This window comes from Chionomys nivalis, chromosome 1 (genome assembly GCF_950005125.1).
Source record: "Chionomys nivalis chromosome 1, mChiNiv1.1, whole genome shotgun sequence".
Taxonomy (NCBI): domain Eukaryota; kingdom Metazoa; phylum Chordata; class Mammalia; order Rodentia; family Cricetidae; genus Chionomys; species Chionomys nivalis.
In genome coordinates, this window is record NC_080086.1 from 77,869,034 (window position 1) to 77,895,098 (window position 26,065).

Here is a 26,065-nt window from a genome sequence, read left to right on the forward strand (position 1 = left end):
TGGCTACTAGCCAATCAGCGTTTTACTAAACCAATCTGAGGGACAAATCTTTACAGTGTACAAGAAGATTATTTCACAGCAAGAATGTGAGAGATTTGGTCCAGGTGTTATAGAGCTTGCAGAGATCCATGTAAAGGACTTTAAGAGCAGGCAGGGAAGTGGTTTTTCAAGACTGTTCTCATTTTTGCATGTTCTGGTCTACAAGCCATCCAAGTCTTCCGACTCTCCCCTCCCTCTGCAAGAAAATGCCACATGCATAGAGTCATGGGAATGACGCCCCTCTCAGAGCTGAAGGAATCCTTCCACATTTGACACACAAGAAGGCCTCCAGTTTCTAGGTTTCAGTGCAGCAAATTTCCAATATGACGGAAATCTATGATATGAAAAACAAGAGATGCCTCTTGCCTCCCTTCCCTCATGTCGTGGTACTTAGTGGGAAAAAGTATGCAGGATAGTTTTGTATTTTGATATGACCACAAGATCCAATGGAAACTTATTAGGCTCTCTGTCTTATGTTTAATGGGTGAGGGAAAGACCCCAAATGGAAATATCTGGGGTTCTTCTAATGGTGGTTCAACCATGGTGGTTCTGAGGACCCCACTAGAGTCTGTTCTCCATGGACAAGACAAAAAGCAGTGGTGTTGGGGAGATGGTTTAGTGAGTAACAAAACTTGCTGCACAAGCATGAGGACCTGAGTTCAAACCCCTAGCACTCATATAAAAAACCAGGCATGACACACATACCTATAACACAGGTGCATGGAGGGAGAGTTAAGAAAATACTGGGGCTTGCCCATCTCTAGCCTATCTCTGGGGTCAGTGAGACTCGATCTCAAATAAATAAGATAGAGAGGGATAGAGTAGAACACCTGACATCTTCCTCTAGCCCCTGAGCACACATGGGTGTGCACATACACACACACACACACACACACACACGACACAAAGCAGGCCTAACCATTCAAAAAATGCCCCATGGACATTAGTTACCCTTATCTCCATGGCTCCAGTATATAATGCAACCCTCTCTGCCTTGTTTGATCTCTAAATCCAGGTAACCAATGAGCCTCCAAAGGGCTTACGTGCAAATATCAGAAGAGCCTTTACTGAGATGACACCTTCATTTTTTGAAGAAAATATACTTGGAAAAAAATGGAGACAACTAATATTTGGCATTTGTTTCTTCCATGCAATTATTCAGGTATATTCCCTCACGGTTTTTAAAAAGATTTAATTTCTATTTATTTGTGTATATGTCTATGTTTGTGTGTGCATGTGTCTGAGAGAGTGTATACCACGTATGTCTGGGTACTTTGGCCAACCAAAAGAGGGTGTTGGATCCTCTGATTCTTGAGTTAGAGATAGTCATGAGCCACCTGACATGGGTGCTGGAATCCAAACTTGGGTCCTCTGGAAGGGCAGCAAGCACTCGAACCCCTGGGCATCTCTCTCTAGACTCCAATTCTGCTTTTTAAAAGCAATAAAGAAGTGTTCCCTGTTAGAAATATGTAAATAGTTAAGACATAAGTGCAAACTTGAAAATGGCGTTTGAAATGCTAAGGCCCCATTCTGTGTTGGAAATCAAGCTTATTTAGCACAGCCACCAATGTCGCTGCCTTCCTTGCCTCAGCACCTCACAGCCCCAGCTCTTGCCCCTATCCTGGTCTGCCTGAAGAATACCTTCACCCAGAGGAATGTATGAGGTCCAGTTCAACAGGTCAACTCTGTCTCACACTCCAAATCTGCTTCCCCTCCAGGATCTAGTCCCCACATCTGTGGTCCCTTTCACTCAATGACATACAGTAAAAACTCACAAAGATTTTTAGCCTTTATTCACCCCCATTTACTTTGCCAGTCTTCAAGGTCCCCTTGTTTTGTGTTGGTTGTTGTTTTCAGGTATAATCTTTCCTTTTGTACAATCTCACTATACAACCCAGACTCAGGGAGCCCGCCTGTCTTAGCCGCCCAGACTCTGAGACAGCAGGCACATGCACCACACTCAGTTTGGTTCATGTGTCTCCCTTGGGCTAATTCACCCCTTCCTGATCCTCGGGATGAGCTCACCACCTTCAAGAGACTCCTCCTTACCTCTGACTAGAGCCCTAAAGCTTCTAAAAGACACTTTGCAAAGCAGCACCAGTTTCCTTCCATCTGTTCAAGATGCATCACTCGGCCCGTTATACACCCTGTGACCCTGTGCTTGAACTCTGACTCTTGACTTATTTCTGGATGTTATTGTTAGCTTTCTGGTTTTCAACTGTATGTGCTCTACCAAGAAAGAGTCTCTGGAGGAAAAGGAATGGGTAAAGATGCAAGATACGGAATAAATAAACAAAATGATCTGAAGAGATCAGAAACTCCATAGATGGAGCTGTGTAACATTTAGTAGAAATTTGAGCTACAGGAGAGAATATATAACCAACTTCTGCCCCAACCATCAATTTAAAATTAAGAAATGGGGAGGATGGTAAAATATTAAAGGAGGAGGGGATTTAACTATGGCAAGTGATGACGCAAAGATTGTGACTATGTATACGAGTTTTAGTTGTCCGCAGTTACTGATGTCACCATGGAGAAGTCATCAGGTACCAGCACGGCATGGCATGACTACAGGCGTAGGAAAACTCCTTCAGATAGTAGGAGATGGCGATGTGACGGCTAGTTCTAGCTGCAGCTTGACACAACCTGGAATCCATGGAGGGTTGCCAGGATCAGCTTGGCCTGACAGGGCATCTGTGGGAGATTGTTTGGATTATTAACTGGTGTGGGAAGACCCAGTCCGCTGCAGGAGGCACCATTCCCCAGGCTTGGGTCTTAAGTTGTGTCAAAGTAAAGGAAGCAAGATGAGCATTCTCTCTGCCCTTGCCTGTGTCTAGGATGAGACCAGTTGCTTCAAGTTCCTGCTAACATGGCTCCCCCATAGCAATGGACTGTAATCTGGAGCTGAAAGTAAAAAATAAGCCCTTTCTCCCCTAAGCTGCTTTTTGTCTGCATATTTTACCACAGCGATGGAAATAAACCTAGGACAAAGACTCTCGCTCTCCCTCCTTCCCCTTCCATCTCCCTTTCTCTCTGAGTTACAGTGTGTTTCTTTGCCAAACTCTAGGTGGGTTGGAGATTTTTCCTAGTTTGAAATGTTTTGTTTTACTCTACAGAGCAAAGTTTCTTCTGATAGATCTGCCAAAGCTCCCATAACAGATTTTCTTTTAGAAACATGGGGAGAATTGAATGAAGATGCTTTTGGCCTGTTTTGGTAAAAGCCCGGCTGAAGCTGAACCAAATGTTTCTAACTGATTGCAGTATTGGGCTGCCCACCATAGATGAAAACTTTCATCTCTCAGTAGTGAAAATTAACTTCGTCATCATTATACAAAATTAACCTTGTCAATTGTGTCTCAGAATGTTCTCCTCTTCCGTTGTAGGAGAGAAAGAAGTTTGGCCCCCTTGGCTGGAATATCTGCTATGAATTTAATGACAGTGATAGAGAATGTGCCTTGCTGAACCTCAACCTTTACTGCCACGAAGGGAAGATCCCCTGGGATGCACTAATTTACATTACTGGTCAGTGTGTGCACGGGACCTGGGCACCTGGCTGTTAAGCAGAGTTATTGATTTACACCTGCCCGGCCCCTGTGAAGACTGTGTTCTCCCCCAGTGTTTAATGTTGGCAGTGACAACTCATGGCCCCTTTGTGAACTTACAACAGTGACAAGCATGTCATGAGAATATTTGCATATAGAAAATTGGGGAGACATTTCTCCCCAGTAGCAATAATACCAGACATCGTGTGTGTCTGTGTGAGTGTGTCTCAGTGATATGTATGTGTGTGTGTGTGTGTATATGCTCATGTTGTGTCTGTACATGTATGCACATGTAAAATCTAGAGGTAGACATTAAGTGTGCTCCTAAACCATTTTTTTATTCTTTAAAGATTTTATATACATATCTAATATGTAATAATCTCATCTACCTTACTTATCCCCTCTCCCACTCCGCTTAGGCAAAGGGAGAGCCATTTTTCTTTGGGGCTGTGACCACTGATAGGTTTCCAGTTTACTTTCTGAGGCAGCGCCTCTCACTGAACCTGGAGCTCACTGTTTGGCTAGGCTGACTGACCAATGAGCTGGAGGAATTTCCCTATGTCTGCCCTCACCCGCAGTGCCGGGAGTACAGACACAAGCCACGAGGCCAGGCTCTCCTGCAGATGCAGGGGATGGAGACTCAGGTTCTCATGCCGGGGCAACAGGCATTTTACTGGCAGCCATCTCGTTAGCCCCAGGCACTACTTTATATAGCTAAGATGAGTCTGTATGGTAAAGTCTTACGTCAGCCTAGGCAATGTCGTATCGTACGTGAAATCCTTCTGGGAACACTACAGTGGATCTAGAACTTTCCCAAGGCATTATGTTAACATTAAGAATCATTCCACACGGTCCCTTCCCGCGCGTGTTTTTGGAGCGACACTGAAACAGGCTGAGTGCTGCATCTCTGGGGAGAGAAACACTGCACCCATAAATTTGAATCCCCCTGACCTCATCTCTGACAGACAAACTCTCTCTTTCACTCTGGCTTGAGAGCAATCATTTATGAGGTAGATACAGATCTACTGTGAACAATGTGAGGTTCCGTTTTCTCGGTGAGCTCAAACGAAAGCAATGTTTCATGGAAAGTGAGAACATTTTAGAATCTGACAGTCTCTAGGGGGGGGTCAACACTCAAGAACCTTCTGAAACAAAGGGAAAGGGAAGAAATCATTCAGAAGAGTCCAATAACTTTAGTTTCTGTTATTTGAAAGAACAAAACTGTGGAACTGAAGAGATGGTTCGGTGGTTAAGAGCATTCACTGTTCTTGCAGAGGACCCAGGTTCAGTTCCCAGCACTGACATGGGAGCTCACTACAACCTCTAAGACCAGTTCCAAGTGATCTGACGTCCTCTTCTGGCCCCTGTGGGTTCCTGCACGCACACAGTGCATCTAAACTCATGCAGGATCACATACATACACACATAATTTTAAAAAAATAAAGTAAAATAATGAGGAGAGCATACACATGTTACATTTTTCCTGCTTTTTAAAAGTTGACTTATTAGAGGGACATAGCAACCACTTTCAGTACCAACCAAATGCGCATATAAATAAACCTATTCAAATTTGTTAATGTAAAAAAACAGTAATATATTTTAAAATGCAAGCTCCCTTTCAGGTGAAATCACCTATGGTGGGAGAGTGACCGACACCTGGGATCAGAGATGTCTTCGAACTGTCTTGAAAAGATTTTTCTCTCCTGAGACACTGAGTGATGATTATAAGTACTCAGAATCAGGTAAATGACTTTTATGCCGAAAGTCCCTTCCCCAGAAGTCCCGGACAGCATCTTTCAGTGTTCCAGCTATGTGCCCTGTCCATAGTGACAGCCTTACCCCACCCTCTTGTCCAACAGTGTCAAAGCTGGCTTGGCAGTGAGAACACAGTACTGTACGTTACATAGCAGCCACTGTGCATTTGTTTAGTATTAAATTTGATTGTAATATATCTAAGTGCATTTTCAGAGATATGGAATAATGTATTTTTAATATAATTGGAGAACACCTCTATGACCAAATATTGAGTAACAAAAAAGTATGAATTGGAGGTAACTCTTTTGGGGTCAGACAGTAAACAGATCAATTAATGGCCTTGAGTGTCAGTTCCTTCGAGGAAGAAATCTGATTACGACACTGCCAGCTCGCCAAAGCTCCTGCTGTTAAGTCACTGGACACTGCTTCCAGTCAACTGTATGCCTTCTCATCATTGGGGAGAGGGCAGTGATGTTATATTTCAACATTTCGCAAATGTAGCCTTTGATTTGATGAATTATAATCTATTTACCAAATCAACACAAGGACATTTTCTAACATGAGCACAAATTTGGATGCCTTAATGAGGCTCACTTCCAACAGAGTCCAGAACCCTGCTGGGCTCCCTACTCTGAAAAGATCATGATGCTAAGCTCTGCTGCTTATGTGACTTGGGGCCAGAACAGCGGCTGATGGTGACAAACACGAACTGTCTTGGACAGGACGTGTGCCCTGTGTCCAGCACCCGTGTTGGGCAGCTCACAATCACCTGTAACTCTAGTTTCAGGGAGCCCAGCACCCTCTTTCTGGCCTCCACAGGCACATGCGCTCACATTACATAGCCGTGGGAAGACACAGAGAAAAACTGTGTAATTAAAATAAGAACCAGGCCAGGCAGTGCTAATCCATTTTATACACATTTGTCTTCTGCTTTTTATTGACAGGCATCTATTTTTCCCCCTTGGCTGACAGTCTCCAAGAGTTTAAGGACTACATTGAAGATCTACCTTTGATAGATGATCCAGAAATTTTTGGAATGCATGAAAATGCCAACCTAGTCTTTCAAGTATGTTGTCTTTCTGCTTAATATACATATTTACATTTGCATATAAACTCGAGACATTGCTCCTGCCCTCACAGCTCTGTGAGCTACAGTGCCTTCAGGAAACAGTAAAAGACTGGTTAGCCTCTCTTTCAGCAACGGTTTCAATTCACTCTGGTGCCTTCGAGGTCTTTAATGAGACTCACTTCCCTCAGTGGCCAGAATCCTTCTGGCTCCATACTCTGAAAAGATGAAAATGCTAATCTCTCATGCCCAAGGCCTCAAGAAAAATTAATGTAAACTAGACACAGACTTCACAGAGTCCTAAGATGCACACGCGTGTGTGAGTGTGCGCGCATTCACATGCGTGTGTGTTCCCTTCTCCTGCCCTTTTCCCACCACACTGAACACGTTTGGCTCCTGTTACACGAAGGTTATGGTTAGAGCAGAACACTACAGTTCCGAATGTCCCAAGTGTCTCTTCTCGGCTCCTTGGTTCAGATTCTGTGAGTAAATACCCGAGGAAGATAATTAACCTTGCTCTCTCAAAGTAGTCGAGGTACCAGACCACAGCACTAGCTCCAGAGCAGTGATTTTAACCTGGTCACAACCCCTTTGGGGGTCGAATGACCCTTTCACAGGGGTCGCCTAAGACCATTGGAAAAAACAGATATTTACATTATGATTCGTAACAGTAGCAAAATTGCTGCGAAGAAGTAAAAACAAAAATATTTTCTGATTGAGTTCACCACACATGAGGACCTCGCATGGCCCAGCTTCATCTTAGCATCTCAGGCATCCATAAAGAATAGCGCTGTCTCTGAGGACTCCAGACATCTCTAATGGTCAAGGATTAGAGCAGTAGAAGAGGCCTGGGGTGGGGAGATTATCTTTCTTTTCAAGTTAAATTTTGCCTGCGTACATGTTAGAAGGTGAAGCCACCAGCCGGTGGTGGTGCAGGCCTTTAGTCCCAGCATTCAGGAGGCAGAGGCAGGTGGATCTCTGTGAGTTCGAGGCCAGTATGGTCTACAAAACAAGTTACAGGACAACCAGGACTGTTACACAGAGAAACCCTGTCTTGAAAAACCAAAAGAAAGAAGGTGAGGTCTACCACAGTATCAAGGACTCTAACAACACCAGACTCCCCAGAATGCACACCACAGGAAGTCAGTGTTCTGACCCCTAATTTCATGTTTGCCAACAATGACGCTGCTGCATTCAGCAGGGCATTACGATAATATGTCATGGTTTCCGCTGATCTGCTTTCAGAAGAGTGTACTTGTGGCTAAGCCTTCTATCTATTCCACCTGACCTCTGACTGCTTCTTCTAAATGGTGGAGGGAGGAGGGAAGACAGGGGAAGTGGACAAAAGAAAGAAAGCATGGGAGGGCTGGCCTAGCCTCCTCTTGAGGACAGCTTCAGGAGGGATAAAGCCACCCCACTCCAACCCCTCCCCCCCACGCGCGCGTGCATACACACGCACACACGCTCACTCACATACACACTCACACACACACACACACACACACGCCTGGCACTGTAGGCATTGTAAACCAGGCGGAGTCTGTGCTTTCCATTGGTTTCAGAATGTGTCATGAGTTCCCGACCTGTTTCTCTCCGCAACTCCTCTTCTTCCACAGTTCTGGATTAACATTGCAGCCACTCTCCTTTGAACAATTGTTCCTTTTTCTTCCTTAGGATTCGGATAAGATAAAAGCTGGAAAGATGGCTCAGCCGTTAAGAGCACTGACTGCTCTTCCAGGGGACTTGGGTTCGATTCCCAGCACCCACATGTCAGCTCATAACCATCTCTAACTCTAACTCCAGGGGATTCATGCACTCTGGGGCATGAACATGGTGCACAAACATGCAAGCAAACCACCCATACCTATAATACAATGTACAGAGGTGGGCATGTGACCCAAGCTTAACCAAAGGCCGCACCTCCTCCCTCGGCCATTATTGTAATTGGTCCAAGAAATGCACAGATGTCCAGCACAGAGTACACAGATGCTGCATTTCAGATAGGGCTCCCTGGAGTCAGTGGCGGGGGTGTCATATCTGCAGCTGTCTGTCTTTCCCCTGATAATCCCACCCGCTCCCCAACCATCATATGGGGAAGCTTATGTGCCATAGGAAAAACTAAGAACAGCAGAGAGAAAAACAGCTGGGCATGTGCAGAAGGGACGAGATTATACCTGTGTCTGCCCGAGTAGATGTCCACACTCTCCAGGTCCCGACTGAGCCACAGAATTGAGCTGGCTTTATTGGTACAGCTTCACAGAGGAAGAGTTTACAGGTTGTTGTTGCTAGAGACAGAATTTCTCTGTGTAATGGTCCTGACTGTCCCGGAACTCACTTTGTAGACCAGGCTAGGCTGTCTTAGAACTCACAGAGCTCCACCTACCTCTCTCTGCCTCCCAAGTGTTGGGATTAAAGCCTTTACAGGTTTAATACAAACACGGTGGCACCAATGAGAAATGGAGTCCAGGGAAGTGCACAAAGTTACGCTGCTTGGTGTTGTGTTAACACAGGGAGGCAGCGGGCAGACTCCAGGATGCAGGGAGGTCAGAGCAAATAAAAGTTTTGTATCTTTCTTATCTTTGTTGTTCTCTGAAATTATAATAGAATAATGTCGTTTCTCCTTTGTCTTCTTTTTCCTAACTTTAAACCCTTTTATGTGCCATCACCTTGATCTCTTTCAAATCCATGACCTCTTGTTTTTAGTTGTTGTTGTTGTTGGTGGTGGTGGTGGTGTGTATGTTGTATGTGCGTTCCTAAATACATAAATGCAACTGTTCAGTATGTATAATGTAACAGGTATGTGTTTTCAAAGCTGAGCATTTGGTAGAAGTGTGCTCTTCCCTAGGGAAGACTATTGAAGATTTTTGGTTTGGTTTTTGTTTTAGTTTTTTAGATAGAGTCTCTCTACATAGCCTTGGCTGTCCTGGAACTCCCTCTGTAGACAAGGCTGGCCTCAGATTCGCAGAGATCCACCTGCTTCTGCCTCCCAAGTCTGGGATTACAAGCATGATGTGCCACCTCCCACAGCAAGACTATTGGGTTTTGCTATGGTTTCTCTTCTACCAGATCCCTGCGAAGAGCTTTCCTTTCTCCAGACACCAGAGAGCCTTGGTTCGTGGGAGAGCTTTTACCTCCTGCTTTCAGAAAGGAAGGGGAAGATTTGAGATCAGTCTCCATCTGTCTGCAAATTGCCTTTAGCTAGAGATACAAATGGTTGTATCAAAGTGGATCATTATAAAATAGTATTTTGCTTAGTCTGGATAATTCTGTCCCTCTTGAGGAATGTGGTCTGAACACAAAAACTCTATATTCTTCCTACACTTCACAAGTTTTATTTAAATACATGTTTAGTAGAAGCTAGTAAAGGACAGACGGGGCAGGAGGGGCAGATCTGATGTCCGAGGGTGTGTCAGCAGCCCCCTCTGCTGTCTGAACCGGGCTTTGTTACCCCAGTTTGTTACCCCAGCGCACTGCCAGGATGTCACTTTCTGACCCTGAGACTGAATGGAATGAGCTTGAGGGAGAAGTGAGCTGTTCTGAGAACGGACTTACTGTTCCTATGAAGAAAAGCCGGATAACAACCGACTGGATGGAAAGGCTGCCCCCACGCATCAGATTCTGCCAGACAAGGAGTGCTGTTGGCTGTTGACTCATGCCTAGCAAGCTCTCCTTAGAGCTACTTGCTGCTGCTAGAATGGTCTGCTCTTGAAGGGCCAGCGTGGACCAGAAGTGGAAGATGCAGGCTTGTGTCCACACAGCTGCTGGGTCTGTCGCCCTACCGGAAAGGTCTTCTTATCCTATGCAGGGAGGGGGAATGAAAGAAGAAAGACACCTGAAAGACATAGTTGAGCCAAGCCAGCTAACATGAAAACTCGCTGAGCTTCCGGTCCAAGTTCAAAGATGCCCACATCCATGCCGTTCCAGAGATCCTTAGGAAACCACATGCCATCCTGCCACAGAGGCCAGAAAGAAAGAGCTGGGGTGCTTTGCTGGGTTTGGAGAGCCCAGGCTAGAGTTACAGACCAAGCTGGCCGAATGTGTCTATACTGGGCAAAGCCAATGAGATGATTGCTGATGGCCAAACAGCTTTTCCCTTCTTTTTCTAATCAATGGACATAAGGTCTTGGTTCGGAAAGATGAATAGGTCTAGAGGGCTGACGAACAGCATCGTGTGTGTAATCAATGGTACTATGCACTCAACATTTGATGAAGAGAGAGTTGGCAGAATAAAGACAGCTGCCACCAAGCCTAATGGCACGAGTTCAATCCCTAACACCCACATGGTGGCAGGAGAGAACCGACTCCTACAAGTTGTCCTCTGACCTCCACTTTCACGTCAGGGCGTGCATGTGCATATGCACGCACAATTTTCTTAATGTAAAAAAATTAACTTGGTTAAGAGAGTAGTTCTTGTATTCTAACCTCAGTTGAATTAATGCCTGTGTGTTTGAACACTTGCCTCTTTCCTATATGTAAACGACACACATGACAAACTATCTGACTCCATCTTCCCTGTTCTCTTACCGCCCTTGCAGTACAAGGAGACCAACACCCTCATCAACACCATCCTTGAGGTTCAGCCAAGATCTTTCTCGGGTGGCGAGGGGAAGAGCAATGATGAGATTGTCCAAGAGCTTGTTGCTTCAATCCGGACCAGAGTTCCAGGTAAGAAATATTTGCTGGCACCCACCCGTGACAGGGGCTTTAGGAACAAACCCGGAGAACTAAATGATAAGCAGATGTGGAGGCTTAATTTCCTTCATAGACTTCTCTCTCCCTGGAGAGCTCACCTCACGTGGAGTTCCCCATTCCTGTCTGGAAACCTACTGCACCCCAGCAGCCCACCTGCAAGGATCAAGAGGAGCCACCGCCCACATGACTTCAGCCAGGCTTTGCTCCGAGCTGATTCTAACATCTCTGGACTTGTGGCATCCGAGACAGTAGCTGCTGGCAATGTGTGGCAGCTTGTTAACCTTAAATTTTGACATCGAGTCCTTCGTGGCACTAAGCATTTTAAATGCTTATGTCTTGGACAGCACAGATGGGGCCATTTCTATCATCACATAAAGCTTTACTAGAGCCCTTTCCTCAAATCCACCTCAGTATTTTCTTTACTCGGGAGAAATGGCTACTTTAGCCTTATTTGCTGGTAATTTATGGAATCTTCCTGAAGAATCACAAGAAAGCTACTCTCCCACTTCCCTGAGACTGACAATATAGTTACATTCCTAGATTGGTTGTTCATGATCAGAAGTGATGTCATACCAAGGGAAAGAAAACTGAGCCCATGACAGAGTCCTGGCAGTACTCTAAAGACTTCCAGGTGAAAAGGACTCGTGTGACCCAAGAAGAATCCTGATATTCCCCAACCCACAAGGGGCAGGCCCCAAAAACAGAATGTCCACTTGGGCAGGGAGTTCTGTTAATGCTGAAGAAAACTGCCAGTTAATTTAGGGAGCAGTTTCTTCTAAATAAATATAATGGGGAGGGGGAGTAGCAGCGATGCAAAGATGAGGACAGTGCAGACAGTGGGCTTTCTCCAGATGCCCATTGACGCAGAGGAGATTTTCTACCCATGGTAAAGCTCACACTTACACTCTGAAGTGGGAAGCACGCTTCATGGAGTTTATGCTTTCCCTGTGAAATGAGAAGCAGGCCATCTGCCGCGGTTGAGAGCAGGAGGTCCGACCACTCCGCAGAACTAAGGGGCTTGAAATGCCCCCGGGGTACAGGGGAGACAGTAAGGCTCATGTAACCACAGCTCTGTGGTCCGGAGAGACAGCAGAGAGATGGTCCTCCAGCAGCCCAATTGTGAAGGCTCAGGAAAGAATCCGGTCTGTGTGCCGCATATCTCAGAACCCATGCCGCAGACATTCAAGGAAAACGCAATTCCTTCCTTCATCCTAGCCCATGTGGCTCATTTGGACCTCCGTTTTGTAGGACTGGGGTTGGAAGGACATCTCATTCCCCCTCCAGTTTGACGCCAGTCTTTGAGTGATGCTCAGTAACTTGGGATAAATTCAAGTCTCTCTCCGCCTCTGTCTCCCAGTCCCACCCCCTCCTTTCCCGGAAGTAGTGCGGGTCTACAGAGAAGAACAAGATTTCCGCACTTATATTCAAGGGGCGGTGCCGGGGGCTGGAGGGGGTGGAGGGAATGAGTCCCCAGCCCTCTGGCCTCTGGATTGTCGCTTATCAAAGGAGCCATCACCACGGTGGGTAGCATTTGCCACCAAGGTATTTGGAGTTCTGTTTCTAGTTCTGCCAAAGCGAAATGTATCTTGTATGAAGTCAGAGGATGACTTGTGGGAGTCGGTTCTCTCCCTTTAACTGGGTCTGACTCGGGGATTGAACTCGCGTTAGGAGGTTTAGCAGCAGGCACCATTACCCACTGACCCATCTGCCCAACCCCAGATGTATTTTCTTAAGCCTCCCTGTCACTCCTCCACACCCACTGTGGAGAGTGACTCACAGGATCCCCTCACTCAGACCTGCAAGCTCCAAGCAGCACTGACTTCTGTTCCACTCGCTTCGACTCAGATCCTCCCCCATGCTTACCCAGAAAGGGAGCAGGCTGCCCTTCACTTGGGTACATGCATCATGCCTTCCTTCCACACTACCCCAGTCAGGGTCTCTTGTGCTCTACCTTCCTGTGGCCAAGCCAAAGTTCAAACCGGCACAGAAGATGAGCACCACCGTGACAGGGAGTGAAATACTGATATTCTCTCTCTCTCTCTCTCTCTCTCTCTCTCTCTCTCTCTCTCTCTCTCTCTCTCACACACACACACACACACACACACACACACATTTTTCTCTGGTTTCCATTTGTTAAAGCCTTATTGTTTTGTGACTGATTGTATGTAAACACAGGTGGATCATCAGAGACTTGTAAGTTTTAAAAATGGTGTCAAATTTAAGCTCTTGCTTAAATAATGAGAGAAAAAAGCTTTAGAAAAAAAATATGTAACAAGAAGCCAGGCCCAGTGAGAAGGCTCCGTGGGTAAAGTGCCCATCTGGCAAGCCTGAGGGCCTGTGTGCACACAAAGGTGGAAGGAAAACAAACTCCTCAGAGTTGCCCTTTGACCCCCACAGGCACGTCATGGCATGCATATACCTGCACTCACATGTCCTGTGAAAACACAGCAGTAATACACAATATTTTAAAGGAGAATCCCATGACGGTTGCAGTGTTGTGAGGATGGAAATCAAGAGTGTTTGGTCTGAGATGTCAACTGTGTGTGTTTCAGAAGCCCTGCAGATGGAGGGAGCTTCCGAGAGCCTTTTTGTCAAGGACGCTCAAGGCCGCCTGGACTCTCTGACCACCGTCCTTGGCCAGGAAGTGGACCGGTTCAACAACCTGCTGAAGTTGATACATGTATGAATGCTTCCCTCCATCTTTGCCTCTGGGTAGCCGAGCCTTATGGAAAACGCTAGAAAAACACTAGTGTGCTTAGAAGCCTCTGTCCTAGCGTTTCTAACCTTCTGTTTGACTGTGCTATCCTCAGACCCAGGCTGTGTATGGTTGAGTACTTTCTTGTCCTAGCAGTGGCTGTGTGAACATGTGACATTACAAACCCCCAAGCTCCTCACTGACCTGCCTTAAAGTTTTAGAATTACTGTCGGGGCTGGAGAGATGGCTTGGCGGTCAAAAGCACTGGCTGCTTGCTCTTCCAAAGGACCTGGGTTCAATTCCTGGCACCTTCATGGCAGCTCACAGCCACCTATAATATCAGTCCCAGGGGATCAGTTTCCCTCTTCTAGCTTCCACAGGCACACATGTGATACACATGCATATACACATGCACACATGTGATACACATGCATATACACAGGCTCACATGTGGCACACATGTGGTACACATGCATATACACAGGCATATATACAGGCACACATGTGGTACACAGGCATATACACAGGCACACCTGTGGCACACATGTGGCACGCATGCATATACACAGGCACACATGTGGTACACATGTGGTACACATGCATATACACAGGCACACAACACTTAAGCACATAAAATAATAGAACACATAGATTTACTTAAAAAAATAAAGACAACGCATGAGGAGTAATACCAAGGTTGTCTTTTGCCACATGCATGTACACACACATGCTCAGTCACACACATAAGAACTGTGAAAGCCATTGTCCCATCATCCCAGTAATTATGCCTGTAATAATCTTTTTCCTTCTCCCAGATTTCTCTAGAAACACTCAACAAAGCCATTGCTGGATTTGTGGTGATGTCCGAAGAAATGGAAAAAGTGTATCAGAGTTTCCTCAACAACCAGGTTCCCTCTCTTTGGTCTAACACAGCCTACCCATCGCTGAAGCCGCTGGGATCGTGGGTCAAAGACCTTATTCTGAGGACTGCATTCGTGGATGTACGAGAGATTCCACTTGTGTGGGTTCTCATGGGTTGACAGCTTGCCTGGCCCTAAATTCCTGAGGGAGCACTGCTTAGCAACTGTTAGGAATCATTTGATTCTGGAGAAACAGAACCTTCCAGTATGGCTTCACGTTGAAAGTCTTAAGTAGATTATAATGTCATTGTCCCTAAGCTCTTATCTATATATTGGTTTTCAACTTCGGGCCATTCCTGAGGCTTTAGCTGCAGTGTATGGCCTCATAGTAAGGTGCAAACACGACATGACTCCACATAGCCAGATGTGCCTGGTGGTTTCAGGCTGGCAATAAGACTGGTAGGTGAGAAGGGGAATGGACCAGCAGTAATATGAGGGGCGGGGGTTAGATGCCACATCGATTAGATGCCACACACCCCCAACACAGCTCTCACTTAGATGGTGCATTCACCTCAGAAATGAAATGCCTCATGAAATCATGTCTCTCCCTCAGCTGTGGCTCAAAAGAGGACGGCCTAAGTCCTTCTGGATTTCCGGGTTCTTCTTTCCTCAAGGATTCCTCACAGGTACTGGTGCCTCCCCTAGGAAAGCCTCATGGGAAAGGTCATGGCTGCCAAGGCCTGACTGGCCCTGCTGACCCTGCTGATCTAGGACAATCTAGAATTACTCTTCCTCCCTCCCTGGGCGTGGGGGCAGGGAATAGATGCTCCCTGGTAAACTAATCCTTGCCCCTCTCTGGTGATCTAGGCTTGGCTTTGAGTTAGGCTAAATCCATGAATAGAAAACTATCGGTTCAACTCTCCTTGTGACAGAACCCTCCCATCCCCTAACCTCCTTCCCAGCTTTCAGCTGCTGTTCCCCGTACATGCCCCAGCTCTGGGCAGCTTCCTCTCTCTCAAAGATACTTTCTATTTTGAGACAGGGCCTCCTATAGCCCACATCGCCTTGACTTCATCATATAGTCAAGGATGACCTTGTTCCTAATCCTACGGCCTCCAGACAATGCTGGGGATTGAGCCCAGAGCTTTGTGCATCTAGGCAAGCACACTTCCCACTGAGCAACATCCCAAGCATAAGAAATACTCTTGATATTCCTTCATTAATCCTAGCAGATTTGACTGGAAAGTCCCCGAGGGACCCAGACCGTGGGCTTCTGGACACCCAATCCTCAGTTTGTCTCATTTCTATTCCCTGATAAACAGCGCGTATAAGCAAGCTGGTCAAAATTCTGAATTTAGGCAGACTTACCTTAAAACTTTCTCATGAATTTGTCTCTCATGGCAGGGCAATAACCTTGAAGCTTAGCTCTCCTGCCCTTTGTTTACGGTTTGTTTACTTGTTTGTTTGTTTGTTTGTTTGGGGTTTGTTGGGGTTTTTTGCTTGGATTTTTGTTTTTTGTTTGTTTGTTTTTGGGGGGGGTTGGTTGGTTAGTTGATTGGTTAGTTGGTTGGTTGGTTAGTTAGTTAGTTTGTTTTGGGGGGCAGAGTCTCATTATGTAGCCCTGGCTAGGCTGGAGCTCACTATGGAGACTAGGCTAGCCTTGAATTTACAGAAATCTGCCTGCTTCTGCCTCCAAAGTGCTGGATTTATAAGTGTTTATTACTATACAGAGTATGTTTGTTCTATACTTTTGTGAATGTGTGTGTGTGTGTGTGTGTGTGTGTGTAGCAAGTATTTGTATGTGCTTGTGTGTGCAGATGCCTATAGAGGCCAGAAGAGGCTGCTGGATTCCCCTAGCACTGGAGTTATATATGTGGTTGTGAGTTACCTGACATAGATACTGGGAACTGAACTTGGGCCTCTGCAAGAATAACAAGTGTTCTTAACCACTGAGTCATCTCTCCAGCCCCCTTTCCTCTCTTCTTAATCATGACATAAGTGTATACATCCTTTGAGTCCTTAACAACCCCCTCCCCAAGATTATTCCAGGCTTCTATAAGAAAACTTTCTGCACCCCAATAAGCCTCTCTACCAATGCAATAATCCAAATCAGACCAAATCAAACCAAATTAGAAAAAGCCCAGGTTTAATGGATACCAATGCTCCTGGTTGGCCTTCCAGCCCCCAAGAGAGGAGAAAGGGAAGGAAAATCAGAAAACCATGTGTTTGTTCTCTGGGATACAATTTAAATACCCTGTGGGAGTGGCCTTGAGCATCTCTGAGGAGGGGTCATCATTTGGCGGGCTTTCTTGGAGGTAGAGTCTGGACTGAGGCAACTCTCGGGGGGGAGGCCTTGGGATGGAACTTCCACCCAAACATTCCCGACTCTCTGGCTATACAGATGCCAGGGGCTGGGGTGATGCTTCCACCCAAACACTATACTCTATGAACTAATTCCATGTAGACTTTTGTTAACAGCTTCAGTTTCTTTTTAAATTATTTTTCCTTATATTTATTTGTTTGGAGGGAGGGAAAGAGGGAGGGGAGGTATGTATGTCACAAGACAGATGTGGAGGTCAGGGGACAACTTGTTGGAGTTGGTTCTCTCCTTCCACTGTGTAGGTTCTGGGGATCAAACTAATCAGGCTTGCAGCAAGTGCCTACACCTGCTGAGTCACCCCCCCCCCCAGGCCCAGTAAGGGTTTCTATGGAGAGGAAGCTCTCGGGTACCATCACAGCAGGGTGAACAGAGCACGAGTGAGTAGTAGTACGCGTGGAGGAGCAATGCGCCTTAAAAGACCGACCTTTTTCTACTTTCAGGAACTCTTCAGAACCATGCTCGAAAATATAATTTGCCTATAGATGAACTGAGTTTCAAGTATAACATGATTCCAGTCTACCGAAATCAAGCCTCAGTGATAGAAGCTGCCAAGGACATTAAGTTTGGAGAACAACTACCCATGGACCTGCAGGTATTGTCCACCTGACTGCATGGCAAAGCTTCTATCCCACTGCCAGTGGAGAGTTGAGGCAGTCTCTCCTGCCCCACCACCCCCATTTGCAGGAGTGGGAGAAGAGGGTGGCACCCAACCCCAAAGGCCAGCACCTCAGCAGCAGCTGGACAGGAATTTCTCAAATGTAGGCCAATTTATAGAACTGTTTTCTTCATAAAATTATATTATTTAGATTCAGACAGCAGTAGTCTCCATCGTACAGGGGAGGTATAATAAGACACTGAAAACAGAGTTTCAAAATGAAACAAACTTGAGTTTGAATCCTGGCTCTACCCTTCACCATCCATGCATGCTGAAACAATTGCTTACATGTCTGAACTTTGGTGTTCTCATCTATAAATTGAGCTGGTGGGGGCTGGAGAGATGGTTCAGTGGTTAAGAGCACTGCTGCTCTTCCAGAGATCCTGAGTTCAATTCCCAGCAACCACATGAAGGCTCACAACCATCGATAATGAGATCTGGTGCCCTCTTCTGGCCTGCAGGCAGACATACAGGCAGAGCACTAAGTACATAATTTTTAGTCTTTTAAAAATAAGTAAGTTGGGACTGATGACAGAACTCAAAGAATGAAGAGGCACGTGTCATATAGGCAACACAAAGTTCACTCACAACAATCCACTACACTATTATAGACAAAATTTGTCTGCAGCAGCCACTCGGCCCCCTCCTGACAGAATGGAAGTGTTGCCTTCATATCCCTTCTAACTTTAACCACAGTAAATAACTAATAGGTGTGTGCTATAGGGTCAGTCTTAATGGTTTTTACACTCATCATACAATAATAGAGATATATAATCTATCTCCTAGAAGGGTACCCGGATCCTCAGGGGGCCTTGCTGTGAAGGATGGATGATAATTCCAGCCCTTATCTCCCTCTGCTTCTCAAGAGGGAAAGAGAAGTCATTACTCAGCATGTCAGATGGACTGAAGTAGCCATCATTGGGTTTTCCAGAGGCATCCCCAGTTCTGCATCCTGGTAGGATGTGGACAGCATCAAATTCAGTACCAAACAGGTCAGGGTGTCCTACCTCTCAGATCTCTAGGGTACCTCTCTCTAAAATGCAGTGATAGAAACCACTGTTTTTAGAGGTGCTTGGTGAAGCAGTGGGACACAAACAGTGTGGCCCAAACTCTAATCCCTTCTCCTCCACTCACCCCTAAACTTCTGAGTATCTTTCAGTTGCCCTCTCCTGAAGATGGAGTTCTTGTTCATGGGATGTTCATGGATGCTTCTCGGTGGGATGATCAAGAGATGGTCATAGAGGACGCACTGCCAGGACAGATGAACCCCATGCTGCCTGTAGTTCATTTTGAACCACAACAAAACTACGAGCCAATCCAAACACTCTACCACTCCCCACTCTACAAGACAGGAGCGCGGGCAGGAACACTTTCAACTACAGGTGAGGATGCTCTTAGATTTGTACATTAGACTGGAGGGACGGGCCAGCAGTTAAGGAGCACCGTCTGTGGCTCTTACAGAGAACCTAGGTTTGATTCTCAGCATCCGCAAGATGGCTGACAACTATCTGTAATTCCAATTCCAGAGGATCCAGTGCCCTCTTCTGGCTTCCAGGGGCACTGCACACATGTGCTGCCCAGACAAGCAGGCAAGACACCCATATACATAAAAACAAATAAGCATGTTTTAAATAAAAATCTCAGTCAAAACCCAAATACTGCTGGCACACACCTTTAATCCCAGCATAAGCAGAGAGCCTGTGAATTCAAGGCCAGCCTGGCCTACATGGTGAGTTCCAGACTCACCAGAGGTACATAGAAACACTGTGTCTCAAAAAATTAAAGAAAAAAGAAAAAAGCCAGATGCTCATCACTCAGTCAGTACAGTGCTTGCCCTGTATGCATAATATCCTGTGTGAAGTCCTCAGCACTGTGTAAAACTGTGTGTGGTGGTATGCTAATGATATGCTAATCCCAGCACTCTTGGTCAAGGCAAGATGATTAGAAGTTCAAGATCATCTTCAACTACTTAGCAACTTTGTGGAGCTAGCCTGGACTGTGAGACTCTCTCTCTCTCTCTCTCTCTCTCTCTCTCTCTCTCTCTCTCTCACACACACACACACACACACACACACACACACACCTGAACTGGAAGTGAAGCTCAGTTATAGAACACTTGCCTGGCATGGAAAGTTCATGAGTTCAATGCCTAGGAGAGACAAAAAAAAAAAGTGAACTCTGGGGCTGGAGAGATGGCTCAGCGGTTAAGAGCACTGACTGTTCTTCCAGAGGACCTGAGTTCAATTCCCAGCAACCACATGGTGGCTTACAACCATCTGTAATGAGATCTGGTGCCCTCGTCTGGCCTGCAGGCATACATGGAGGTAGACTGTTGTATACATAATAAATAAATAAAATCTTTTTTTAAAAAAAAAAAGTGAACTCTGCCAAAAAAAAAATGCTGACTGTAATTCACTAAGAAATTTACTGGTCCAATTAACTAGATTTAAGATGGAAGTACCTGTGCTGGAGAGATGGCTCAGCAGTTAAGATCATTTGCTGCTCTTGCAGAGGGCTGGAATTCCATTTCGAGCACTAATATTAGCCTGTAACTCCAGCTCCAGAGGAACTGTCTCCCTCTTCTGGCCTCTTCAGACATGTGCACTCACGTGTACATACCCCTACATAGATACACACACATAGGTAAATAAAAATAAAAGAAAACACGTTTATAAATGTTGAAGTTGTATTTGTAGTAATGCTGGGTGTACATGGATATCATAAACTTAGTGTTTGCTTCTGTTAGACCCTAGGGAGTAGAAAACAGAGTTTAATGGGCAGAGACTTTCAGTTCCAAAATGATGGACTGAATAGGCACTAAAAGCACTCCCTCGCCAAATAAAATCTGGCCATTTTAAAATGAACTAAGTGGAAAGCTGTGTTACAACACTCTATATGAACCTGAGATACAGTCCTCGCAAGGAGGCAGAGAGAAAGAAAGCCATCTCTACAGATAATATGAGAGCCTGTGGGCCAGTGAGATGGCTCAGGGGGTAAAGGCTCTTTTTCCACCAAAATCTGAGTTTGATTCCCAAGACCCACATGATAGAAGGCAAGAACTGAATCCCACAAGTCACCCTCTGACTCACATCTGTGCCGTGTTGTATGCAGATGCACACATACACACACACAATAATAGTAATAAATGTAGCTTCTTTAAAAGAACAATAACTTTTTCAAAAAGAAAGAGACTGCTAAAGAATATGCTGAGAACACATGGTGTGGGGAAAGTCTGACATTGTGTAAAGACCTCAATACCTCATATTTATCTAGCAGGCAACTTAAGAGAAAGTAAGAAAACAGGAGAGGAAATATTTGCAAAGAAAAGCAACTGGTGGTTCCCTAAAACTAAAGAATTGTCCTTGAACTCAGAAATCTCATCAAGTGGGAGGGAGGGATGCTTTTTAAAATGGGACATGGGAAGGGATGCATGGATATTTGCAGAGTGTTCAGGGCAGTATCCAGCACACAGCTAATACTGTCTGAACAAACCAGGCACTGAACAACGTTCGTGATGAAAATTCATAGATTACTAGACTGGTCTGGGGAATTCTTTAACCTAGTGATGATTACTGTCTAAATTTGAGTTCCTATTGCTGTGAAGAGACACCATGACCATGGCAAACCTTATAAAGGAGAACATTTAATAGGGGCTGGCTTACAGTTCGGAGGTTTAGTTCATTATCATCACAGCAGGGAGCAAGGCAGCATGCAGGCACACGTGGTAATGGAGAGGTATCTGAGAGTTCTGCAGGCAACAGGAAGTGAACTATATCCCACACTGGGTGTAGCTTGAGCTTATGAGACCTCAAAGCCCCCACCTCTGCAGTCACACACTTCCCCCAACAGGAGGTCTGTTTCTAACAGATGCAGCCGTAGTAGCTACAACAACATGCCACCACCCCAGGGCTCGGCAGGTCCACCAGACGCTCCCTGGAGAGAGAGCCAACACAGCTGTGGGTCTGAGGGGACCTGAAGTGATAGCAGCGCCTCAGAAAGTTGTCAGGGATGGAGAAAATAGTCCACAAGTGGTGCTGGAGAACCTTTAGGTTTAGGTTCTCGCCTTATATTACATATGAAAACTTCAATTAGTCCTGGAGAGGTGGCTAAGCAGGGAGCGCCAGTTGTCACTCTTGCAGAGGACTGGAGTTCAGTTCCAGAACCCACATCAGGTAGCTCATGACAACCTGTGACTGTCACTTCAGGGCCTTTGATGCCCTCTTCTGGCTGATAGGCACATACTCACCTGCAGATACATGCACATTTACATAAAAATTAAGATTTTAAGTTAGATCATTGATAGATACTCGAGGCTTAGTCCCCAAATTTTAAAATGCTTAGCTCCTAATGACATGGTTGTGATAATCGCCAGCGACTACTCAGCTCCTGAAAAGTCACTCAGGTGTGAGCATGCTTCCTAATGGAGGTGCAGGTCACAGGGAACTGACCTTACTAAAGCACTCAGCCCTGAGTGTAAGCATATCTCTGTCTAAGCCTTCCTTCACAAGTCCAGTGTAGAAGGAGCTGTGGGCCGGCCTGGGAGCTGTGGGCTGCGTTCCTGCCACGCGGCTCCCAGACGCCAGCTAGCTTATGCCCCGAAATAACAACACACAAACTATATACTTTTAAACACTGTTGGCCCATTTCTATTCATGTGTGTAGCACCCCAAGGTGCGCTTACCGGGAAGACTCTAGCCTACATCCATCCTGGGTAGGAGCTTCATCGCACCTGCCCTGGGGAGAAGCTGCATGGCATCTAAGCTCACTTCCTCTTCCTCCTAGCATTCTGTTCTGTTTACTCCACCCACCTATGTTCTAACCTATGAGGGCCAAGTAGTTTCTTTATTATTTAACCAATGACCTTCCTCCATCATTTCCCCTTTTTCTGTTTAAACAAAAAAGGAAGGCTTTAACTTTAACATAGCAAAATTACATATAACAAAATAGTTATAAAGTACAATGTTTACATCTATTTTATCTTTATCATAACTAAGAAAAACTATAACTAACTATTCTTCAACTCCATTAAAGACCCCAGAAAGATACAATATTACCTAAGCAAACAAGAAATAAGCAACTTCTAAAACTCTAGAAATGACAGAGACATCTCACTGCCTGGACAGTCACCTAAAGTTCTTCTGTACCGCTGGGGCATCCATCTTCAGCCTACAGGTCCATAGTATCCAGCAGACTTTTCCATGAAGCAGGAAATTTCAAAGGCAGTTCAGTCACTATCTGTTGTGTCCTGCAGAATGTCTCGCAGACTCCTTCATGAATCAGGAATCCAGAAAGATCATCTCACTTTTAGGCAAGTTCAGTAGTCCTCTCTCTGCGGGTTCTTTGTGTCCAGTTTATGCAACAGTCCAGGCAAGAACAGTTTCTTGCTCAAATGACTATCAAACTCTATAAGGTGCCTCTCCGATGCCCATCTTCCTCTTGAAGTAGATTGGTGCTGCCAGGAGCAGACGTGTCTCATTGTCATGAAAAACCTTAAGTTATTAAAACATTTAAAATGCCATATTCTATAATCTTTGAAAAATATGAAGAATGCCTATCTAAAATATATCTATGTACATCTAGAATATCTAACTAACATGACTACAAGCTTGACTATTGTTGATAACTATCCATTAACGACCTATATACATTACATTTTTAAGTGAACTACACAATCACAATACCTTAATCAAGATCAGAAATACATATACATATAACAAAATTGATCTTAAATCTCTATCAATTAAGCAAAATCTATACTAATGCAAATTATTCATACCTATATCATCTCCCCCTTTAAATGTAAAAGAACATTTATAAACAATATTTGGGAATATGGACATAGTTATTTCTCTCCAAACTGCTTCCTGCTGAATGGGGGTGCTGTTATTGAGGTCTTTCATGGTATAACCTGTGTGCTAGGTTCATCTCAGTCGGCAGTTGAGTGAAGTAATTTTTTGAGGGTGTTTATAGCAACCCTTCAGGAGGGCGTGGTCTATCATACCATATTGGGATCGAAGAAGCAATCCATAGAGTCTCATTCTCTGTGAAAACAAAAGAAGAATCTCTTTTCCAAAGTATCATATCCTTAGATCCAAATTCTGAAGTCAAGGTATTTTGAAAATATCTATCTTGGATTAGTTCAGCAGCATTTATAAATAAATATCTTTTAGCATCTGTTGCTCCTTCCTCAGCATTCAAACAATTCAAAGAGAGCATAATAGCATAAAGTATCAAGATTCTCTGTGTATTTTCCATCTTTGTGCAGCTTTATTTTAACTCTATTTTGTTTATTTTTACTTTTGTTTTATATTCTCTGTATATATTTGTCCTGGAATAACTCTGTAGACCAGACTGTCCTTGAACTCTCAGAGATCCTTCTGTCTCTGCCTTCCAGGCATTGGGATTAAAGGCGTGTGCTACCACACCTTGAAGTCACAGAGGTAAATCTCCCTCTGCCTCCCAAATGTTGGGGATTAAAGGTGTGTACTGCCACACCCAACTACTTTCTTTCTTCCTTATTTTTGTTTTTTTTTTTACTTTTAAGAACTTTAACATTTAGCCTGCATATATTTTTAAGTACACTGTAAATCATTTAAAGGTTTTCTTTGTCTTTGAATCTCTCTTTACTGTATCTCTCTCTTTTTCTGACCACACGAGCCTTTAAATTACTGAACAATATGGGTAAGATTAAAGCTGTGGCTTTGCTAGCTAGATCCAGCCCATTCCTTAGCTTTCCAGCCTCATGGTGGAGGTACCGGCTGTAGCCCTGTTTATCACCACAACTCTGTGGCGTTTCAAGGTCCTTGCCAGCAAACAAGCTACAACATTCAAATGCTCTCTCTGTAGCTGACCTCCTGCCTCAAAGAGTCAGAGTTTGCCCTGACAGGACAGACCAGAATGCCAGCATTTTAAAACAGCACAACTTTTTTCCTGCTACGGCTAAAAACAAACAAGCATGCAGTCAGCTTTTATCAATACCATTTAAGTGTTTCATGGCAGGACCTCTTAATGAGCTGCAGGGTTTTGCAGCTAAAGCTGAGTCAGGAAGCCTCTCTTAGATGAGAGCGCTTGCTTGCCTCTAGCAAGCAGAGCAGACCCAAGAAATTGCTGCTACCAAGAAAACATGCTTTATTCTTTCCCAAGCTTTCTCAGGCTTTCTGTAGATTCAGTGCCCCATGTCTGGGTGCCAGTCCAGAGCCCGGGAAATCTAGTGGGGCCAACAGCCTGGTTGTGTCAACGAATATATTGTAGTGGGCGGTAAAGAGGCAGCAGGGGGACTTAGAATTAAAGGGGACTTAGGGCACACATCATTGCTGTGAGGCGAAGCCCTCACCTGAATTCTCAGTCAAACTGTCAACTACCAATGCACTATATGTAATAGTGGGGGTGCACTGTTATCTGTATATGCACACTTGGAAAAAATTGAACAGCTACTAGAAATTAACACCATAGCTGTGATAGTTGTTGAGTCTTTTGGAATCATGATTGAGACACGTGCTAAAATAAGTGCAGCAAAAATTGTCACCTGGTATTTGCTTCAGAACCATCTAGGCTACCTGAGGAAGTGTGTAAGGCGAGATAGCCACACGAGGAGTGTTTATGTTTCCATCTGTCCACAAAGGGGAAAACTGCATATGATCAAACGCGAACAGTGACCCTAGCTAATGTTAGGCTACCCAGCGTGTTCCAACAGCCTCTCCGTATGTCTTAGAACAACACAATAATGCTGTTTGGAAACTGGACGAATGGCTGTCCAAGTCTCTTGTTAGCTGAGGCAGCATAAAGAAGATGAAAGCAGGCAGGCTCCTGTGGTAATGGAGACCGGAAACATTCTCACATATAAAATGTGTTTCTTCACTAAGGGGTCCCCGACCACCTCAGAGTGAGTTCAGCTAGGGACCTGTGCAGGCCCTCGTCCTGCCTGCAGGCAGCAGCTTTCCCTGAACAGACTCTGTAGTCCTAAAGCCCATTTGATAGCCTCTGTTCAAGCACCCTAATCCTCTGGGGAATGCAGCCTTTCTTTCTGCATTCTTTTCTTTCTTATTTATTCATTCTTTTCTTTTGAGGCAGGGTCTCACTGTGTAACTCTGGTAGCTTGGAACTTGCTATGTAGACCAGACTGGCATCCAATTTAGAGATCCACCTGTCTCTGCCTGCCCAATGCTGGCGACAGACGTGAACCACCACACCCAGACTTCAGTTTATTTTTAATTATGTTTATTTGTGGTGGGCGTGTGGAGAATATGTACACCTGCGTGCACATCCCCACAGGGACCAGAAGAGGGCATCAGATCCCGTGGAACTGGAGTTACAATACACTCCTAACCATTGAGCCATCTCCCCAACACTCCTCCATCCTTTTCTTACACACATTCAGCTGC

At 45.1% G+C, this 26,065-nt stretch overlaps 1 protein-coding gene across 1 annotated transcript in view; it reads left to right on the forward strand.

Annotated features, from left to right (window-relative positions):
• Positions 1-26,065, forward strand: part of Dnah6 (dynein axonemal heavy chain 6) — a 194,201-nt gene that overhangs the window by 165,941 nt on the left and 2,195 nt on the right. The window contains exons 66-75 of the mRNA XM_057768879.1: positions 1,055-1,201; positions 3,423-3,561; positions 5,204-5,323; positions 6,281-6,402; positions 10,938-11,067; positions 13,647-13,774; positions 14,605-14,790; positions 15,263-15,335; positions 17,470-17,621; positions 18,844-19,066. Coding sequence (XP_057624862.1) covers positions 1,055-1,201; positions 3,423-3,561; positions 5,204-5,323; positions 6,281-6,402; positions 10,938-11,067; positions 13,647-13,774; positions 14,605-14,790; positions 15,263-15,335; positions 17,470-17,621; positions 18,844-19,066 — 1,420 coding nt within the window. The remainder of the gene's footprint in view (positions 1-1,054; positions 1,202-3,422; positions 3,562-5,203; positions 5,324-6,280; positions 6,403-10,937; positions 11,068-13,646; positions 13,775-14,604; positions 14,791-15,262; positions 15,336-17,469; positions 17,622-18,843; positions 19,067-26,065) is intronic.